Raw genomic sequence first — 22947 nt, forward strand, 5'->3', positions numbered from 1 at the left:
GGCTCTGAAAACAGGCAATTCTATGAGCAGTCATGGATTTCTATTTTCCCTAATATCCATGACAGAGATCCCTAAAGCTTATGTAAACACTTTATAATATATACAAGCAATTCATAACTGTGTAGAGAATAAAAAGATTTCTGATGAGGCATGATACTACATTTTTAGATAAGATTCTCTATAAGTCACACTAATGTTCTCGTTTCAGACATCAATGTCATTGCAATTATACTGCAGTACTAGAGACAATTTGGTTAGTATTAACTTAGACAACTTCACCATAACCTAGCAACATCACCTCCTGACAGTGAATAATTTAAAGAAAAGGAAAAGAGCAGGCATAAGTTAGAGTTCTAAATTTCCAGTTTACTTAATTTTCAAAAGTGCAAAGAATTTCACAAATCTCCCTGAAGTCAGCAGGCATCACCAAGTGATCAGCAGTAGTAAAAATAATGTTATATATTCACAAAAGCATTTCACTATAAGAATAAAAGATGGAAATTGATAGATGAGAAAAAGAAAAAAGAGCTATCCATGCCAGTCTTAGCATGTCTCATTTAACACATGCTGAAGCTATCTACTTGTAGTGGCGATTTACAGCAGCTGCGACAGCTAAATACATCACTAGTGAAAGAAAAGACAGCATGCATGCTGGATATTTCTCAAGCTGCTTGTTACACCTCTGTGTTACTTTGAATCTTAGTCAAAACTGATTTTTTTTCCATAGTTAAACCCTGGTAGTTTAGCTCTCAGTCTTGACAGAAGCCCTTTGCCTGTAACAACAGAAGTTGTTACACACCACCAGGCGGCCTGAGCAGCACACAGAGAGATAACAAGAAGGATCAACCAAACAAAAGGTCTCTTCCCACCCCAAGCTGTGGACTGACACCCAAATTGCAGCTGAGGCTGCAGAAAACCGCCAATAACACCTAGATCATCTTTTCCAGTAATATTGAGAACTTAGGAGCATCAGGCATGACAGCTGGGCTCACACTCATGTTATCTTTAGGAGCTGCAAACTGGCAAAGTTGACCCAGAGCTCAGACAAATACTGCCACACACTGTTCCTGAGGTGACCAAGACATTCCTTTGTGACATTCCAATGACATTCCAAAACAAACAGATCCTGTTGTAACTCGATTACAGGAGTTGAGCCTGGGCCTTCAAGGCTCCTCGCATAGACCTACAGGACTTACAAACACATAGGCTCTAAGGAAACAAATATTTTAAGTTTCTGAAAAAAATTAAATTAGCTTGGTTATTTCACCAGTGGTGACTTTAGAAAGCATTCAATACTGAAAAAGCTGACTGTTTAATGAAACGAGAATGACTATGGTTGTATGGAGACTGGAGACTTTCAGTAGACTTTGGCTGCTGTAAACCACAGTTCTGCTGTGAAAACCAGTATCATAGGAATGGCTTGATTTAACACCATTACACATTTCAGATGCTTTTCCAGCTAGCAATTATTCCCCCAACATCCAGGCCTATATAATCACACCTGAAGTGAAGCTGACAGGTGAACTTCCCTCCTGTGTAGGCCGTCCTAGCAGTGAGGGTCTGCAGACTTACTACTTTAGGCAGTACCAATGTGATGATGTTAATTTAACATTGTGATTCTGGTCATACATATACAATGTTATTTCTGTTAGTGTTTTTGCACAAGTCTGACTGACTGATGGTCAATAAGAAATCCTGTTGATGCATAGGAAAAAACAGTATCCAGCACACTTCCCTTCCATCTGTTGGGCTGGACATGCTGTATGTACTTTCATCACTGAAGTCAGTGGTCAATATGACTTCCAACTGACACATTATTTTAGGACATGAACCATTAAGATGATTTCTGTATCATTGTTCAGAACAGAACTACATATATTTATATAAGACTCCATAAAACTGAATTTTTAAAATTATTTTAAAACTCTCTATGCACTAATGAAAACCAGAAATTTGAGGAGGATTCAACACAGGTACAGGTTACACAGGTACAGGACAGCTATCATGGAGATCAGATTCCTGCACCTTGTAAGCTGCAGGTTACTTTGGAGCCTCAAACACACACTTAGAAACCTAAAGACTAATTCAAAATTCCCAGCAGTTTTGTTTTCATTGAGTGATGAATTTACATCTGAAAGTGAATGTCATACTACATAAAAGTAAACACTACGTTCCTTAATGCCTCAAAGATTGCTGTATTTTGCATTCCTGTGACCCTCTTGGACCTTCCACTGCTACTGCTCTTACGCCAAGGTAATAACCCAAGAGAACTAATAGACTTATTTACAATATTGTATTCTTTAGCAGTTATATCACACAAGAAAAGCAACTGTAATCTCGTATAAACATTCTGTTCACCTTAAACTCCTGTTGTTTGGCCATCATCACTGGCATGTGTCTAACAAGGAGGGGATGTTTCTCCTTTTTGATTTGATTCCCATCATCTTCTACACAGAACCAACCTAACAGGTTATCCTCTGCTGTAATGGAAAGAAGAAACAACAAACATCTTTAATCACTTTAATCTTTACACCTCTCTACAGGAATAGAAAATTTTCTGTTAGGATTGGTTAATACTGATCAAGCTGTTCTTATGCCATATATGTGTAAATGACAATGTAAAACTATGAGCAAAAATTCAACATGATAGATAACATACATGTAAAACTATGAGCAAAAATTCAACATGATAGATAACATACATGTTGATAATGCAAAAAAGAACACCTTACACTACCAAAATGTTAAGGGTGTTGTCTTAATGATCTTGTTAATAGGTTATTAAAGAAGGAAGAGGCACATCAAACCTCTCCTCAGACTCTAGGAAATCTGTTTTGCAAGCAGCATTTCTCTGCCTGTGTAAGTGACATAACTACCAACTACTACCTATCATAAGGATCCTCCTCCTGGAATGATGAAGACATCCATTCTCTCTTTTTTTTATTATTTTGCCTGCCTTCAGTGAGATACCATGAAAGCACTTATTTTGAGGATGGGCTGGTGAAACTTGCTTTCTAGCAAGTGCATATCTTCAAAGTTTCTCAACTTAGGCATTCAAAATCCCAGGTATCTTTGGAAACCTATACCCCCTGTGCAAACATAGGAGACTAATAACATCACAGGACAGCATATTCTTTATTGTTCCCACTTAGATCAGGTTTGTTTGTGATGATCCCTCCAGTGAAGACTACAGATTTATGTTAAAAAAAACCACACCTCCCCCCAAATAACTTGAGTTTTACATATAAAAATATTGCACTATATTAAAACTACACCCATAAGTTTATTTCATGCTCAGAAAGCTGAACAAATGCACCCAACAGCTTTATGGATATTTCCTAGATAAAATTATTCTGAGCTAAAACTGAGAAATTTGAAGTTAAGTTTAAAAGCTTCATAAGATCTGAAGAAATAAGTTTATAATGGAATAACTTCCTCACTGTCTGTCCTGTAGTGTATCTCATTCTTGTTGATTTAGATATAATAATTAATGATTACCACAGAATTAAAATACTGTAGAAATTATATTCCTTCATAATGAAACCCCCAGCCTGTCTATAACATCATTACTTTGTAGTGATACACAATCACTACTATTTACTGTATGGCAATTTTAACATCTGCAGAAGATTTCACAAGAAAAATCATCTTCTAAAAAATAAAAATAAAAAAAATTACACTATACATTGAGAGCTACCTTAACCTGTTAGGAAATTTAAGTAACTAGGAATTACCAAGGGCCAGTTTAGCCATTTGTAAATTGTTGATCCAAGACTGTTTGATAGCAGGGGTAAGCGTATTGAACACAGCTGTAAAGAAAGTGGGCCGCCCAGACCTGCAAGACAAAAAAAAAAAAAAGCCACTCTAAATGCACTGAGTATGAGATACAGGCAAGGCTAGAAATATTGAGCAAGATGAAATGTCATTGTTTTCTACTAAAGACACAGGTCCAATACAAGCATGCAGGCTATGATATGCCATATGCCCACCTTCCTACACTTTACATGAAATGGTATGAGAACACCACACTCTTTGGTGAAGGAATATAACAGCGACTGTTCCCTATTAGCTGTCACTGCCACAGTTCATCTCTTGCTTCTTGCATCTGGAACACAGGGCTGAGGAACAGGAGAAAAACTACAACTATGCCCTGAAACATGCAAGTACTCAGCATTTTGGCATGAGAGCAGAAGTCAGAAGCTAACAGTAGAGACAGAAGAGGGGGGAAGAGCTACAGATTCCCAAATCCTCCCTGGTATATCCATGCCTAATACATAATCCCATTTAGAAAGTTTTGTAATCAAGATTGCTACTGACTTGTCCTGTTTTCCTGGGAGTTGCAGCTGAATTCTACAGCGATCTGCCGCTCTGATTTCATCTTCTTTTTTCAAAATCAGTTTTTGTAAACCTGAGGTCCAGTCATGGGCTACAGATTGGTTTAAGTTCTGAAAAATTAAAAAAGCTAAGATTCAACGCCAGCCTACTGGCCTATTTCCAACAGGCTAACTAAGGTGATCTCTGCATATAACAAACAATTCCCAGCACCAGGGCCTCATTTAGTCCACATTTTAATAATGGATAATTTAGCCATATTCATAAACACGTTTCAAAAATATCTGTAAAAAATTTGCTAACATATTTTATCTGATTATTTAACCTCACAGTGCTCAGAGTTTGATGACACACAAATGACATTCCCAAGCATCTGTCAGATTAAGAAATGTGAATTTCCATCAGGTGTACACAAAACTCTTTTACTTCGTATCAAGGAGTAGTTATACAGAACCGACATATTCTGTTTCTAAAAGAAAATGTCATGAAGATGTCTACAAATCATACCAACAATACAGTTTTGTTCATATCTTTGAACCAAAATGTTTACAGAGCCATCATGAAAGCTGTCTGCGTGGTTGAAATCTGTTTAAGTAGGATGCTAAACAATAACTCTCTGCAAGCTGAGTGTTCAGTCACAGAGAGTAAAAGCGCACCTGAGTGACACTTAAAGCATCAATAGTAATGAGTATTCATACACAAAAGTACACTAATTTTCCACAGTCACAATTTTATGAAAATTGAAGTTTTTTTTCAAAAAATAGAGACACTGACCTTATTCCTCAACTAAGTTGTTCTAATTATCTTACACATCTTTACCTGGAAATATTGACCAAATTTTAGGTTTACAAAACGTAGTTGGCTCTGACTGGCAGTACAGGCAGAAAGGTTTTATATATGTTAATGTCCTTATGGTATCTGTGCTACACATAGTCCCAATAATGAAGCTGAAATTCTCATTCAAATACTTGTGAAATTTTGTACAAAAGTAGTGTCTATAAATGTTCTTCACAATACATATTTTCACAAAAGTTATGTTTTATTTAATGCCCTTGACTCTGAAGGCAAGATATCCCAAGAGAAACTCAGCTTTCATATACATATTCACACACACACACATACATATTTACAGCCTATGGTGGCAAGTAGGAGTTAAAAATTGTGCCTAAGCATACATAAAGCATAGAAAACAAAAGGCAAAAAAGCAATTTTCAGTCTTAAGATTGTGAAAAACTCATTCTGAAATTTGGTGTTAAAGTACTATATCTGTTTGCCAGAATATAAGCCAAATAAGAGATGTGAAAAAAGCCAAAGCAAATTACATTCAGAATTCCTCTGAAAATCCTTTTATATTTTTGTGATTTCCACTCAGCTTTAAGTACAGCTTCCCCCGAAAGCCAGGATTATGAGCTCAGGTGGGCATCAAGGGCCTCCTCCAAACAACCATCCTCTTACTACCTTGTCTAACTGCAAGAATCCAATTTCTTGTGATCAAAATGTAATTCTGTTTCTATATAAGCTTATCAGCTACTCAGAAAAGCAAACACTTGTAGTATCCACCTACGCTTAAAAATAATAATGAAAAAAAAGATTAGAAAGACAGCTGTAATCTATTTATAATGCTAAACAGTTAACAGTAAATGCATTACCAGAGGTAAAAAATTATTACACTCTTTAGAGAGAACTAAAGAATGTCTTGCATAGATCCTAGGGAGACACAATTATGCTACTTTAGAACAGGAACATATTTGAAAAATAAATCCAGCTTTGTTTATTACCTGATAGTTTCCTTTAAGGCTGCCTATTAATTGACTAATTTGACCAACTACATTCAAGTCATGTAAAAGGTTCTGCAGGTCATGGTACAGTTGCCCTGGTCCCATATAGAGCTTATCTAAAATGAATAAAAACATAAGGTTATATATAAATAAAAAGATGTAATTCTCAGTTGAAGGAGGAAAGCATGACAAAGATAATAATTTTTAACATTTATCACTATTTCTTAACACTATGAAAATTAAGCTCATCAAAATTGGTGACACTCTCTCTAAATTCTTCAAACAACTAATGCACCGATGTGCAGCTAGGATGTTCATTACTTCTGAAAATCAGAGTGGTTTATTTATACATATATCATTGATATTTCACTTTGCTGCTCCAGGTGCTTTTAATGTCCCCGCAGACAGATAATTGTGAAATGTATCCCAGGAAATTACAGGTAGTAGTATGTTAGCACATACTAGCTTCCCAGGTACAGGTGTTACCATAGGCATTTCCTTTTAGCTCACCTTATCATTGCCTTTTACGGTTACAATCATATTCAAGTTTGTTCATCTAGTATCTTGGAGAGCATTATGTATAGTTTTAACAAGCACATGCTAGAACTGTGACAAACTCTGAAGCTTCACTGGCCCCAAAATCTCTTACTGACATGGAAGTTTTGCTTAGCACCAAGCAGCAGACCCGCTGCTACACCTTAGTTTAAACATCCTTCCTGAAGGTTGCTTTTAGTCACATTATAAAGCAAAAAAATTTATTTGTAGCATTCACTATGGTGATTTAAAACTCAAAATTTGTTTAATTGATCGCAAGATGGTTCTGGATCATCTATCCACATCCTAACTAACACAAGCCTGCAATTTCACTAAACCACTTGAAATGTTGTTGCAATCATGGTCAAATAAAAAAAAAAAAGGATCTGCATTGAGATCATCAAGAAATCTTAACAGCAGCAGTAATATTTTGCCCTAACCATCAATAACTACATATGTTTATAAAATAACATTAACTCTTATAAATATTCTGATTAGTAGGATAAACTGTCTATTTAAATGCACAAAGCCTGCAGAACCCTGCTAATACACTCTGACTCCCAGACATGATGTTAGGAGCAGGATGGCTATCTAATTTTTGTGGAAACAACTCTCCCTCTCCCCTAAAAAGTTCCACCCTGGCTCTTACAGAGTCAGTACGTTTCCCTTTGGCTAAATGACAGGAACTAGGCTGAATTATCTTTTCAGGAAACCCCTGCAGATTATTTCGCTCACACAGTGCAGTATCCAAACTATGGGTCCTTCACCCTTACCGCAATTTTGGAAGCTAGTCTGCTTCCCTGGAGCAGAAGGATTTCAACCCTGTGTTGGCAAGAACACAATTTAAATATAATGCTGGCTACCCGCTCTGCAGACAGATCAGGAGCAGGGACACGAGCCATGCCACCAGGTCTGGCTGCCAGGGCAGATCAGTGCCGGACACAGTGCAGCTGCCAGCCGAGACACCGCTAGCACCATAATCCCCCAAGTCTGCTACAGGGACCAGTATATGAACCGAAATGCAACAAACCAAACACAAAGCATAAACCAGAATAAACATGAAAAATAAACACACACGAGAAAATTCTTCTTAAATCAGTAGTATATTCAGTTATGTATCAAAGTAACTATTTCTAAAGACATTTTCCTATTTGGAGGCGTCATACAATCGAGGCCAGCACTGGATGTTTTTCTTTAATGCAATTCACTATATTAATCTAGGAGCCTGCCTTAAACCTTGAAGAGTATAAAATTTCAAGGCTTAAGGAAAATGTTAAGGGTTACTTTATCTCTGAATTCTCCACTTCACTGCAAGAAAATGCAACATAAACCTGAGATATTACACATTCCCATAAAATTTCATATTATTCTCTTGCCTTTAAATCTCCCGGTAAATTGAATCAATGAAAGGATTTCTGTGTATTGTCCTTGAGCACTAAACAGGGGAATGACTGCACTTACTACTATTTACCCAGCCAGAGAATAGATGCAACTTTCATCCACCCTTCTTTGCCTGTTCTGAATGTTAATTAGAAGAACAAGCCAGCTTTTCTTATCCTTAGAAACAAATCAGTCCATAAGAAAAGATCATTACATTTATTGTACACAATTAAACAAAATGACTGCAAAGCAGACCTCAAAGGAAGAGTTTTGAGATTATGGTCAGTAGAGTGTATTTGCAGATCTGTTTAAAAAAAAATTAAACACTCCTCTGTAACTGCAACTACATACTTTCATTAAGCTATATTTTCACTCTCTTCTTACTAACATCTATAACAACTGTAATTTGTTAAGCACGAGAATTGCTAGTTCCTAGTCACGTCGAATTGGCGATTTCGATGGGGCTACTTGCAAAGAAAGGGGTGAGTTACTGTTAAGTCTGGTGAAATCTAACCAAATGCCATGATAATGTGTTTGGCACTGTAAAGAACACACATGAAATCATTCTTGCCCCAAATTTCTGTAACACAGATAACTTCTGCAAAACAAAATTTAGACTGATTAGAAGTAATGGGTGGTTTAGTTGAGTTTTTGGCAGAAGTCCCTTCACTTACCTGCCATTTTTAATCTCCACTACCAAACAAAACAAACTGTTCCACTGAAAAACTTACTACAAACATTTCTGAAATTTATCCTTGTGGGTTTGAACCAAGAGAAAATTTTACAACTGCCAGGCTGTGAAAACCTGAAAGTTTGTGAGGATTTCCTTGTATAGATGGATATTTTCACTCAAGTGAATTAAATTATTTTTAAGTTTTAAAAGCTAGGACCACTCTTTACAGCTTCATAAAGACAGACTTACCAGAGATTTCATTTTATTATTGAAAGCAGGTTGGAGAATGAACACTAACCTGCAATATAAATCAGCAAGCATTCAGGCAACTCTTAGATGCTACAGGACTTTATGCCATGGTCTTCAACTGAGGCCATAAAGAAAGCTTTAACTACTTAGACAGATGGACTTGCCCTGTGCAGTATATACATTCACTGTGCCTGAGAAGAGCTGTCCTCTACAGTCCTCTTTCTGGAGCTTCAAAAGCTCTTACAAAAATCATTGTTCGAGCCTTGGGAATAAGGCATAAATCTTGAATTTCATTCATTAATTGTCACCTGAGTCTATTTTGTCTTCACCATGCATATTTTATAAGCTTTTAATAAGTTAAGATAAAAAGGTGTGGTGGTTTGACCTTGGCTAAATGCCAGGTACCCACCAAGTCACTCTATCACTTCCCCCCCTTCCCCTTTTTTTCTCAACAGGGCAAATGAAAGTGTCAAAGCAAATAAACTAACCTGACATCTGAAATTCTGTCACATAGAAAAACCAAATGGAAGTCATTTTAGGCTCGTTCATTAAAGACCACATTCTTAGCACAGGAAAGGAAGCCAAAAAGCAAATCAATAAATAATTAAAGAGATCCTGTTTCCATCCCCTGATGTTCTAGAAAAGGCCAGATTAAGAACAAATTTTAATAGTCAATCAAGGCCTAGGATCAATAGCCATGGCTAGTATAATTCTTTCATAGAGGTCCTTAGTGGGCACAAACTGGAACACAAAAAAATAACTCTGCTTCAGAGATCAACAATGGTGGACACATCAGAAGAGAGTTCTCCGAGAACTGACCACTTGGTTTGTGTCTGGATAACCAGTTACAAGTTATAGTGACTTCATCTCTGAACTGGGTCCTGTAAGGGTTACTCACAATGTCTTTTAAAATAGGATTAGCTTCTTGGTGGTTAACAAAATGTTGACTACCAGTTGATCTGGCTGAGAATTGTTTGACAGAGGGTTTTTCCTGGGTGAAGGAGGTGGTGGGGCACGCTAGCCTGTTCATCAGATGCATCCCTTCAGTTCATATCCAAAGACTGGCTGCTTCAGCCCACACATGTTTCCTGACCATTCGATTGCTGCTATTTTGGGGTGGGTGTTCACTCTTTCTTTTTTCCATAGAAAGCACTGAAAAACTCTTGGCTTCACTCCAAAGCAGATATGTCGTTTGTTTCTTTTTGTACTTCGAAATGTTTCACAAATTATAAAGCCATTTCCTTCCTATTTCTAAGCCACTCTTGCTAATTATCAAGCTCCAAAACAACTTACTTTTCCAATGGGAAAAAAACCCTCCATGAGTTTAGAGAAGGTTCTCCCCAGCTCTACACATCCTACGTGTTACAGAGGATGGTGTGCCCAGGCAGGAGAGAAGGCAGCGTGCTGTAACCGATAACCACATATGTGGCTTCAGACGTAACGTTTTTTGCATTCCGCCTACAGATCAAGGGCGAAATCTTGGCCACATGTAAGTTAGCAGGAATTTTTTTCAACTCCTTTGTTGCTACAATTTTACCAGAGGAATTCTTGCCTCCCTACATCAGGCAAGTTTACTGCCAACAACCAGTAATTCATGCAAAATACCTAATTCCTTGCTCAGCATTATTATGAAATACATTCAAGATTGAAAACAAAACTGCCACTTGCTTTAGAGGGAGGAGAGGAGGTTAAAGTTTAGATTGATTTTTCCTGCTAGGTAAAATTGGGGTGGGAAAATTCCTCTTTTTATAACAATTGCTCCTTAGCAGAGACATATTTGAGTACAATACTAAACACTTATTTTACCTGCTCTGTTTCCCAGTGTTACTGTCAGCACCACAGCTTTAAATTCACCAGTTTTGCCTGGTTTGAAGTAATTCTTACAACTCAAACAGAAGCAATTTTAGCCCATTTACATCCAAGCATTTTCAAAGCCTGCAAGGAAACTCCCGGGGTGTGGTTAAAGTCAGTTTAACTTGGCTCTGGCAAAATTAGGATTTGGGAGGCCGTCCATATATATACACACATGTAAGCGATGTGCCTGTGTGAGAGCGCTTGGGTGTGGGCAGAGGGGGCGAAGTCCCACTGCTGGCAGCAGGCTGCTTTGCCAGGGAGCGCAGCCAGCAGCTGCAGCTCTTTCCCTGCACCACCAGCACAGCAGCAGCTGCTTTAATGGGCGCTGGCAGAGTCACCACTCCCTTAGGCTCACTGTCTATCTAGTTATTCTAAATTTTCAATTCTCATGGGCACAAGAAACGTATTGGTTATTGTAATCCTGAACTGATCACGCCCTATTCTTCCTCTCAAACAATTACTAAGGGACACGTTTATTTACTGTGGTGGTTTGTTACTTGTCATTTTCCAGTAGCTTTTGCTGTGTGCTCTGATTCTCACTTGTGAGTTACTAATTTATCACAGATTTATGCTACTAGTGGGGAAAAAATAAAGTGTTATAATGCCTACAAAGATGCAGTCACCCATAATTTAAACATCTATTCAAGGGTAAGAAAATATAATGGCTCAGGTGGTCCCTTCCTGTACTAAATTCCTGTTTGTTCCCAGTTAGGAGGATTTTTTCAAGTAATAGTGTTACATAAAACCAAATGGCATGCAAATAAAATAAAAGCCTCATTCAACATACTCTCAGTATTGCAACTATTCTTGCAAACATTTCTGTATTGTATATCATGTTAAAGTCAAAGACTCTTAATAGATACACTCCTGGGTATCTCTTTTACTGTGGAGTAACTAATCTTGACAAGATCTGCATTGAGTATGATTATAGTAATGACCTTTCCCCCACATAGTTCAAAACTACAATACATCAATATAATATGGTTTTTTCTAAAGCAATTTGACATGAAGTAAGAACCAATTCATCATGGAAATTCAAGGTCCTTAGAAAGATTACTTTGCTTCTGAGAGACACAGAGCCCTGAAGTCAGAGTAGGTGTTACACGAAGTAGAAGCTCACGAATGTTCACATGTGAAAACCACAACCAAAACTGAGAAAGGCTATGTTCCTGACTATAGTTCCAGCATTATTGAGGGATAACACAAAATCACTGATACACTTGAAGAACATGCCAGATTTGAAGACTTCTCTGAAAGGCTGGTAGATCCCAAATTTGACTTGTCATTTGCAATCTGGTCTTTGAGGCTGAGCGCATTTGTATTACTTCCTCCCACTGAACCATCTGTGTGCATCCAGGCAGCATACTGAAACGTCAAGTGTTATGAAGGGAAGAGATTTGGAAAAGATCCAATCTTCATCTTGAGCATAAAAATCACCTGAGATAGGGGGAGAAGTTATATATGTGGGAGGTAACTTTAAAAGTTGCTGTGTCTGAGGAAGGCATAACAAAGTGGTGCTTGTATAGATTATGCACTCAGAACAAATAATAAAAAACATAGGCCCCTTCCACAACATTTAAGTCTACATTTAAACCGGAGAAACTTGTACAGTGTTCTGGAAAGCAAAGCATCATGATACCAGATGAATTCTTGATGAGTTCATAATAAACTGGACAGATTTCATGAGATTGTTAATGTGTTTAGGTTAAACTATGATGACGTAGCAGTAATATATTTAAAACTACTTAAGTGCAGTCAGAACTGTTCAATTGATTTGTTTTAAATGTGACTTTGATTGTTCTGGAAATGTTTCAGATTTTTTCATCAATTAATAATAGGCAGACAGCATCTCACTGCTCAGTGTAAGATGCCCACCCACCTTTAGGAAGGACAAGAATGAAGACTGTTTGAGAGACAACATTATACCTGAAGTAAAATAGTTTCTTGTTCTCTGAAGATCTTGATAATTAAAGAAGGAAAACCAGAAACCATTAATAAGGGCCAAGATTCAAATACTGCAACTGAGAAATTCTTCCCTTATACTTGGTACTGGATCCTGCTTCTACAGATACACTGGTACACAGAACACACGGGACAAATGCTTTACAGCTGCTCTGGGGAAGAAAACTTGTCAAATAGAGGAAAAACATTCTCACTGAGGAGATCTGGTGGAACTAATTTTCTCAGTGTAAGTAGAAAAGGAGACCTTTATGTGGCATTTTCATATACAAGCAATCTATTTCAGCAATGGATAAACAGAGCTGGCAAAAAGATTATGAATATTGGGAATACTATGAACGTTGTCATTCATTTAGCAGTTGATACTGATGCCCACTGTTAAGTATTCCCTTGCCCTTTACACAACCTTCTGCACCAGAACACCTAGCTTTCACTGAACGGCCAGTGATGAGAACCCCCTGCTACTCTGAAACCTTCTCTTGCACAGAACTTAACAAATCCAAGCACCAGTTATACACAAGGGAGGCTCCTCTGTACCTCTGATCCCTTCTGCCTGGAAATTCTGTATGAGTGTTAAAGCCAGTGACAAAGCAGATGAGATTTTATTTTTAGATGCTGAACTACAAGCTTCCTGCACATTGTGTTATGTAAGCAAAGCCCTTGACAGCTCCCCCAGCACCACCCTGCTCCTATTTGTGCCTTTCCACTTGCTCACTCATGCTGCTCCTGTTTCCATAGACACCTCAGAGAAGCATGTGGGTGGGTTATGTTTTCTCGTTTCTCATTTATGAGAGCATTTTGATAGCCAATTGGAATTTCAGTAAAGTAAAATAATTTTGTGAATCCAAAATCCTGGTTTAAGACCTAAACAAGCCCATAGGTCAATTTAAAGTTCATAAGAGAAAAGCAGACTTTCTGCTTTACCCCCGTTTGTTCTTTCACGCCAAGTCCAACTCATGATATCCACAGTTGCATGCTCCTGAAAAATCTGAGCCACTGTAGCTCAACTGTAGCTCACTTGAGATTACATCATACTCTCAGGTCCAAACTACACAAATATTTAGGAGAGTGGTGTCAGTGTCCAGGTTTGGAAATTGAAGCAAATGTAGTCAGTCATGATCTCAGAAAACAAGAGCTTAGTTGGCAGCCATCAATGAAAAGCTGAGCAGCTACTCACATGTAGCTTTACAGCATAATCCTAAATTAGGTTTAGTAACCTAGTGCAGAAAGAGTAGCACAAACACATACATAATATTAAGTGATAAGCAATAAACCCCTGAGATTATGAGAACACAAACTATTAAATTCAGACATGGAGTAAGCAACCCTAATTACCAATACAGTCAGGACCTATCATCATTATCAACCAACATGAAGAGTATTATCATAAACATTAAATGACATCATTCAGTCTAATCATACTTTAATCATGTAAGCACCTAAAGGTAATCGTTATGAGCTTAATTATTGAATCTGATAATCTGAGCCTCTAAAACTCTTTAATGTATTTGTTCTCACTGCCATGCAAGACAGGGAAGTTCTTCAAGTCCTAATCACAAAGAATCAAATACCACATGCCACCCAGTACACATAGAACAGAACTGAGAAACAAACCTCCCAAGTCTCAATTCTGACAAAGTATTTTTAACATGCTTCACCTCCCTGTCAGCTGTTAATACCTTACTCTCAGTTGGTAATTATGTGAATGTCTTACTATATGTTCATTCTATCAGATCTGAACACCAAAGAAACAGGTTGCACAAAAACTACAGTCCAACCACAAAACTGCTTATTCACACAGCTTGAGCAATGCAAAGATAAAATCAATAGCTTGCAACTGCAAATACTGAATTAGGTATTAAATTCATAGTGTCATACCATTTGTGAGTAAAATTCTGCAAGAACTTCAAGGAAACACAAAGCCTCTTGAGACGGTGAGAAGTAGCTCATACACTGAGTGGATGGCTTCAGGATTAAACTCCAGCTAATCCTGACTGTGCAGGGAATTTCAGAGATAAAAATGCCATAAATATTTTTCCTGACAGAAGCAGCTGTGCTGAGCCAAAGATGAGGAAGGAAGCAAAAGCAGTAAGGAACAGGAGGGAGGAACACCGGAGCCCCGATACGCTGACAAGTGCGGACCCCACAGTCTGGCTCCTCAGCATCACGTTAGCCCGGATAACAGTCAGATGTCTTCCTGGACTATGTACTGACTGCAGGGACGGATCAGAGGAACTCCAGTTTCTGGCTCTGTTTGCACAAGGAAGGAAAATCCTGGAAGAGACTTCAGAATGAAAGAAAAGAGGTGCTATAGCCCTTTCCTCTCACAGGTCCCAAAGGGGAAGGCTGAGGGCAGCATGGACCTGGAAGCACCTGCCTTCCTAAGGAGGGAGAGGGGCCACGCAGGACCTCTGAGGTATGCCTGCATGGGCATGAAGGGCGAGAGAGGAACTGGGTGCGAGAAGATAATCACTGACATAAACAGGCAGTGAAAGTACACATGAAGGCATTTAAACAACGAAAATACTGCAGAGATCTCAAGACAGGTCTGATCGTAAACTGGCCAAGCTGCCACAGGTTTACACTGGAGCTCCCACCAGGCTATCTGTAACAACTCATGTGGAAATTGTACTGTGAGGAGCTTACCTCCCTCTTGCATACTCACTTGCTTATAGCTAGGTTTCTACTCCTTTTACTACTCTGTGTCAAGACACGGATGAGACCCCTGGCAACACAGATAAAGAGTTATAGGAGGTGAACGTTAAGTCCTGTAACCACTATAATGAATACAAAAGGCAAAGAGAAGAATCTCATCCTAAGTGGCTGAGACAAACATGTAACACCTAATTTATTCTACGCCTAATCCACCAGCTAGAAATATATATCCGCTTAACAAGTGAACTATTTAATGTCACCCAGTTTGCTCAGCTGAAAAGGTTGTTTGGAGTTAGATTTATTTAAAATCTCCAGTCTTTTGTTTGCATATATCAGTCATAGTTTACATTTATGAACATATTACATCTCCTTTAGCGTACAGTATTATTTTCAATAGTTTTAAAATAAAGATTTACATGATTACTCTATACATATTTCACAGAGATGAAAGTTAGTTCAACTAGCAATTGATGCCACATCATCCTTTTTAAAACCTCATCACCAATGCTAGAGTTGATATGCCACTTAATATTTAATTTTGCTTACTCTGGACATTGTATTATGATCGTCCAGCCTTAAAGTGATGATAAAGCTGACTTTTTTCTTTTCCTTCACCAATTCTATATTCCTTATTAGACAAACTAGCAAAAAAAACAGCTTTAATGGTTATCACAGTAGAATGGTCTCTGGTTTTGAGAAGAGCTGCCCTTTCACTGAGCGAGACGTTAACAGAAATACAAGTGCACACTGTAGCCCATCAAACATTCCTACCTGTTTCCCTGGCAACGCTCAGAGACCTACATGAAGTGACTGCATCAAGCAGAAGGAAACTCTGAAGAGAAGAATCATGCCTGCACTTCAGCATCGTGTCACTACTACATTTGACAATAAACAAAACCCACAGAGATCAAAACCACAAGTGAGTGGAAATGAAGTACAAATGTATCCCTGGAAGTCTGACCGGGAAAGGAGAGAAGCCATGGTTTAGCAGTGCTGAGGTTTGAGCTCAGTTACAAACTGTTAAACAAAAAACAACACTAAAACACAGCCATACACATAAATGTGCTAATCGGTTTTTTTTCATTTTAACTATCTCTTACACTCAGCCCTGTATGATATATAGTATAGATGGGTCTTGCTCATTTTCTCTTTCATCCTTTATCCATAAGGCTCAAATTAAATGGTTCTTTGCTTAAGTAATATGCTATGCTGTATATGGCTCCTAAGCAACATGATCAGCAGCAGAATGCTGCTGACAGGCGCTGGTTTCCCACCCAGAAATGGCAGGATGCTTAGCTCTCTCCGTTTGCTTCTACAGAGTATCTGTAGTCTGCTGGTCTTAAACAAAATCACTGTGAAAAACTTCTACAGCTCAACCCTTTTTGTTCTTGGGAACCAGAGAACAGACAACTCAGGGTGGCTGCTGTCACTGCGGCATGAAACAGGCATTTGTCTCGGTACAGAAACTGCATTTCATGACCCATCAACAGTTTGCATAAAGTGCTGCAAACTCACAACAACATGTGCCAGGAGTCCGAGAAACTGAAACTCAGGTCAGTATATTTGACTTTCCCATTTAAAGGGCAGTGAAATACATGTATTTTCAGTGATTTTATGGATAGATGGATGACTTGCGAGTGAAGGTCAACTTCTGATTCCTCTAAAGGGGAATACAGTACATGTGATAAGAAGTTAAAAATTTGCCTTTGACTATACTTTTTACATTTTTGGAAGGCATATTTAAAAGATGAGCATCTAAAATAATAAATAAAGACAGAAAATTAATCAAAAAAATAGTTAGCAATAACCTAGTACTTGAATAGTCACTGATTACTCTTTCAAACAAAACCGAACCAATATCCCAGATGTGAACACTGATTCCATTACTTTCAGTAGTTCAGAGAGACAGAGGACTTGAAATCAATGCATGTATCAACACAACTGTGTGGAAGAACAGAATTCACTAGTTAACATTACATAAGAAAGATGTATCATTAAGGAAAATGTCTTATTCAATCATTTATAAACTAGGGTCATCCCTATATTACATAATACTTTTGCTGAGTTCTTTTCAGGTCTTGAATCACAGTTGTTTTATAGAACGGTTTGGGGTGGAAGAGACCTTAAGGATCATCTAGTTCAACCCCCCCTGCAATGAGCAGGGACATCTTCAACTAGATGAGGTTGCTCTGAGACCCATCCAACATGACCTTGAATGTTTCCAGGGATGAGGCATCTACCACATCTCTGGGTAACCTGTTCCAGCGTTTCACCACCCTCCTTGTAAAAAAATCTATTCTGTATATTTAGTCTGAATCTACCCTCTTTTAGTTTAAAACCATGACCCCCTTGTCCTATTGCAACAGGCCCTACTAAAGGGCCTTCCACTTAGCAACCTCACCTACCATTATAGTAGTTTTCATATCTTACCATAGAATCAAGTCAAATGCTCCCATAACCCCCTAAAACACGCTTCAAATGCCTCTTACTGAACTCCATTACAACACACAATTCTTCCAGCACAAGTAAATCAAAACCAAAAATATACAGCTTCCAGTTCATGCTGAAAATACTCCTCTTTTCCTATATTAATTCACCTTTTCAGTACTATGAATGTGTCTGTGCTTCTGCACATGGACTAATTGGAAAGGAGAGAACAGCAATAGCCTACCAGAAACAGTACATGGATTTACTAGGGAAAAAACTTTATCTTGCATCTTTCTGCAAATGGTTCTACAGAAACCGTCCAGTTGGGGTGCCAGAGACTCATGCTCACAGACTTCCAAGCAAGACTAGCTCCAATACATGAAACAGGACTTTGCCTAATTTGCTAAGAGAAATGTGATCTGATAAACATGCTAATTTCTTCTGAAGACTGAGAATGTGAAATGTTTTCTGCTTTAAATATAACCTGTGTTTGCTTCCTGTAATGATAATTGCACTCCACTAGGAAACAATATTAGAACTATACAAATAGAGGACTCTGCCAAACAGCTGAAACTTCAATCCTTCTCCATGTTCATAACTAAAAGAACTCATAGTCTACTTCTGGTGCTGGGGGAGAACAACAGGAATAAGGTAAAAGCACATCAAGGACAGGAGCAGCGTAACAGAACATGCTCTAGGAAAATTTTCCTGCTTTCTCCCCCACACCCGCAGACGACATAGTTTCTCCTGCCAAAAGACAAAGGGCTTAAAAAAAAGACATGAACTTAACAAACACTAAATATGTTCTCCTCTAAAATTCAGAGACAAAAGACTGGTATGCAAAGCAGAACTGGGTAGAAAACTGCAAATTGATGATTTTGCCAAGTGAAAAACAAGTTCATGCAGCCCTTGCTTTCCACCTTAGAACAGTACTAAAGCATGTCCTTGATTTATACATACTCATAAAAATTTCAACCTTTCAGCAGTTGCATATTACAGTTTGTATGAGATGAATTCAAATTGAGCTATTAATTTCTCTGTAGCACCCACAGTAAAGTTTGTATCTTTAAACTATACTATCCTTTCTTGCAGCATCATAGAAAGCTGAAAGCACCAACTGCATTTAGGCAATAATAAATAGTAAGATATGCTTATGACAGTTGCCTCCTCATAAAAAAAGATTTTGGTGGAGGAAAAAAGTGCCATCATAAGAGAAATGTAACTAATAACCAGTAATCCTCACAAGGACACAACCAGAATCCATCAAGAATCCTTGTTAATCACAGCAGTAACATGAGAATACTGATCTAATACCTAATACAGGGGTCAATTACTTAAACTGGAGCGCTGCAGATACAAACCTACTTTTCTTAGCCCTTCAGAAATGGAAGTGGTGAACCCTCCTACTACTTTCACACAGAATCCTCATTATTCTGTATCTCTCCGGTTCCCACAAACAGGAAATGAGAGTTGAAAATAAGGTCTGAGACACAGTTCTACCTCACTGAAGCAGGATTTTTCCTGCAGCATCCCAAATTGTTCTTGATCATTAGATGTTATTAAAACCATATACTATGAGGCCACTGGGATTTCACCACAGCAGTTCCTAGGTATACTTTGAAAACAGAGGGAAACATAACATAACTTTATGACGACTGCAAAGTCATACAGTTTCAGGCAAAGAATGACAGTATTTTGCTGGTAGGGTTTGCAATTTGTGGTAAATACCCAGTAGGCTCACCAATTATGAGATACTACCATGATAAAGGTTGTGTCATCATCAACTATAAAGTGCAGCATCTTGGTGGGTGCAACAAGCAACAAGTGAACCATTACCCAAAGTCTTACCAGTCCTTTCCCTCTGCAAGAAGGTTGTACTTTCTAAGCTTCTGTAATCTTTAGCAGCCAAGACTGGAACTAAGGGGGCAACTCTACATAATAACTAATACAGTTAGGTGTGTATTCAAACTTGTCTATACAGGCCAATTTGGACAAGTCTGCATTCAGAGTAGCAGCTAGCACAGACACAGCAGTACATGCAAATAGCAAGGCTATGCTCTTCCTCTTTCATGATTGATTATATTCAGTTTAGTTGAATCCTTAGGCAGAAATGTTTGATTAAAGCTGAGGGAAGACTTATTCATTTGTATGACCCATATCCTTCATATCTTCTTTAATTCTTATTATCTGACACCTTTTATTAGGAGAAGACTGAATACAATGATCAGAGCTTACCAAGAGAACAATTAGTTCAGCTCATCCTCAACCTACTGAGTACCATTTAACCTGAAGGTTGAGACTACAAATGATGTACGAAGCGATTTCATTTTTTGGTGATATTGTCACCAAACATCACGAAGCTAAGAAACCTCAGAGACATGAGGTTTAAATAGGTTCTACAGGACTGTCTGGGCGAGAGTTTTTCTTTCTCCCCTCATGCTCTACTTCCCCACCTGATCTTGCTGACAGGCAAGGATTTGGTCTAATCAGCTGTGAAGCTGCAGCACAAAGTCTCAGTAGGAATATTCAACAAGCTGCCCCTCCCACACTCACCTACAAGAGGGACCCCCAGTTCTAAGTAATACGCTCCCTTATATACACTCGCCTAGGGTCATGCATGCAGCAGCTGGTAAAACAAAAGAGCTTTAATCTCGTTGTCTAAGTAGTCCATTAATGCTTAAAAGGAGTTACAAGAATGGAGTCATCTTTGAAATTGAGACATAAGTACCTATACAAATTTTCTGTGGCTATTTACAAAGGGAGGAGCAAGATGACCTGACAATAACCATCGTAGAAAATATGAAGGGTATTAAATGCTGCAGCTGCACCTCAGATCATTCTGAAGTGTAACATTTATGCCTCCTTACAGCACAACTGGGGGAAAATTCATGAGGCCAAGGGTGCAATATTAAATAAGTGTAGTGTGAAATAGTGCCCAGAGCTAGCATTGAAATCCATGTAAATTATAGTCCATTAACAGGGATCACAATCTAGATATATTAAATGCACTTAAAAATACAATATTTAGGCAAAATTACAGGATATAAAAATAACTCATTATATACGAAAGGTTAACTACCAAATAAAGTCTTGAAATTCATACGTCTCTTGAGGGTAATTGGCAGGTTTGTAGGAGGGATTAACAAGCACAGAAAGAACTTGCAAACTTCAGAGCCTAAAGTTATTTTTGGAGAGAGGCTAGGAGGAAATTACATATTGGCATATTGTTTCAAAAACATTCATTAAAATTAAAATTGACATTTTTTTTCTGAAGCACTTGTTACTATCTTTGAAGAGTGGGATACTATGGGCCTGAGAGAAGTAACTTCTACCCTGCAGTAACCACTTGTGTCCACTCTTATTCCAGAGCAATAGGGTGGCCAGTCATTTTTATTGAAACTTCCTTGCTTTACCTATGGGATAAAGAACATACGTACAAGCAGCTACCATGGGACCACTGGCACACCACACCAAAACAACCTTTTTGCATGCCCACACACATTCATGCTTTAAAACTCTTTATGCATTCATGCGTGAAACTTTAAACTAGAACAAATGCAAGTAATTCATGTTGCAAGGCAGGAGACTGGCTATCACTAAGATTCTCAGTTTCCAAAGGAAAAGGTTGCTGTGTTACTGTTCATGTTACAGAAGTTTTCATGCACGAAATGCTTTCCTTTGTCTTCAGTAGCTCATTGAAATTCAAATATGGATTTTCACAAAAAAGTCTGTAAAAGTCAGTAACTTCTGTCACTTACTTGGCTTACAGTTAATGACGACATTTTCGGCAGAGTGCTGGGGTGGAAACCTGGAGTTCTCTCCTTGGCCCTCACCACTGCCATACTCTATGACTTCCACTTGGCCCAGTGGTACACTCCACTTCAATAAATACCTCTGGCCAGTTGTCACGGTGCCACTGCTTTCATAGGAAGAGCTGGAAGATACACAAATTATTGGTGTGACAAGCAACTGTGTTTCATGGCATTCTATTAATTATTTTAGCTTCTAAAGTCTGCTGTTTATCAGTCTGAGTACCATGCACAACTAGAAACAAATACATGCATCAGGCTGACTTTTGTGACTGACCTTTCCTGAAGTGCAAAGAGCAGCTATGCAGGTGCAGATAATCTTGTTTACAAACAGCATAGAACTGCCAACAACAGTCATATAACATAAATGACTATCTTTTAAGATCAACGTGTATTTTGACATCCTAATACAAGTGCTTAGGATGATACTTTGGCTCCATATTTTCCTAATTCTTTTGAAACAGTGCTCAAAAGTAATTGCTACGTTTAGGGAAGTGTGGATGATGGGACCCTAGAACCACTACCGGCAGAAGGAAGGGCAATGTAACCTCCCAAGGGCTGACAAGCTAACATTTCTGCCGAGCCCCACAGCCCAGGATGTTCTTTACAGCACACTTTTGTAACTGCTGTGACTTCTGAAAGTAATCCCATGTAAGCTGCTGCTAAAGGAAGCGTGTATCACAACAGGCATTTCAGAGGAAAAAGCACACTGAGGAAGCTCACTTGGAACAGAAATGGCATTAATACTCCTTTTCCTTTGTTTCTTTTATTCCCTTATCCACATTCAAGCACATATAACAAATATTTATTATCAAGGACAAAAGAGATGCTAAAGTGAACAAAAAAGGTTTACTTCACAGAAAGCATGACTGAAATAGAGACGTTAAATGTTTGGGAGAAATCGGCAAAATGCATTTATTGAGAACAGTACCTAAATGCTGATGTTCAACTAGTCAGCTACCTATTTGCAACACAGTCATATTTTTGTTTCAATGAAGAGTCAAGTACAAACAAAAACCACAAGTGCCACAGCTTAAGTAAATATTTATAGACTCTTGGTCTAGTTCAGAAAACAAGACTAGGCAGGATACAGCTGTTCAGTCACTAGGGATAGCATCCACCCCATCCAACTGCTGCTTCTTAAAAGTTAGGTCTCCAGTTTGAGTGGATCATCTAGACTACATGTGAAGAAGGACCTCCCAAAGGTCATGTACTCTGTAAAGCTTCTGAAAAGGTCTACAGCTCCAGAGTAAATCTGCAGGCATGCACCTTGAAAACCACTGCTATAACAAAATCT

At 38.3% G+C, this 22947-nt stretch overlaps 1 protein-coding gene across 8 annotated transcripts in view; it reads right to left on the reverse strand.

Moving 5' to 3' along the window:
- Window positions 1-22947, reverse strand: part of ARHGEF10 (Rho guanine nucleotide exchange factor 10) — a 116850-nt gene that overhangs the window by 34425 nt on the left and 59478 nt on the right. For all 8 annotated transcript variants that reach the window (XM_074819943.1, XM_074819942.1, XM_074819940.1 and 5 more), the window contains 5 exons: window positions 21600-21775; window positions 6111-6226; window positions 4318-4445; window positions 3735-3835; window positions 2359-2480 (listed from right to left, as the gene is read on the reverse strand). In XM_074819943.1, coding sequence (XP_074676044.1) covers window positions 2359-2480; window positions 3735-3835; window positions 4318-4445; window positions 6111-6226; window positions 21600-21775 — 643 coding nt within the window. The remainder of the gene's footprint in view (window positions 1-2358; window positions 2481-3734; window positions 3836-4317; window positions 4446-6110; window positions 6227-21599; window positions 21776-22947) is intronic.

The sequence above is a fragment of the Strix aluco genome, chromosome 3 (genome assembly GCF_031877795.1).
Source record: "Strix aluco isolate bStrAlu1 chromosome 3, bStrAlu1.hap1, whole genome shotgun sequence".
Taxonomy (NCBI): domain Eukaryota; kingdom Metazoa; phylum Chordata; class Aves; order Strigiformes; family Strigidae; genus Strix; species Strix aluco.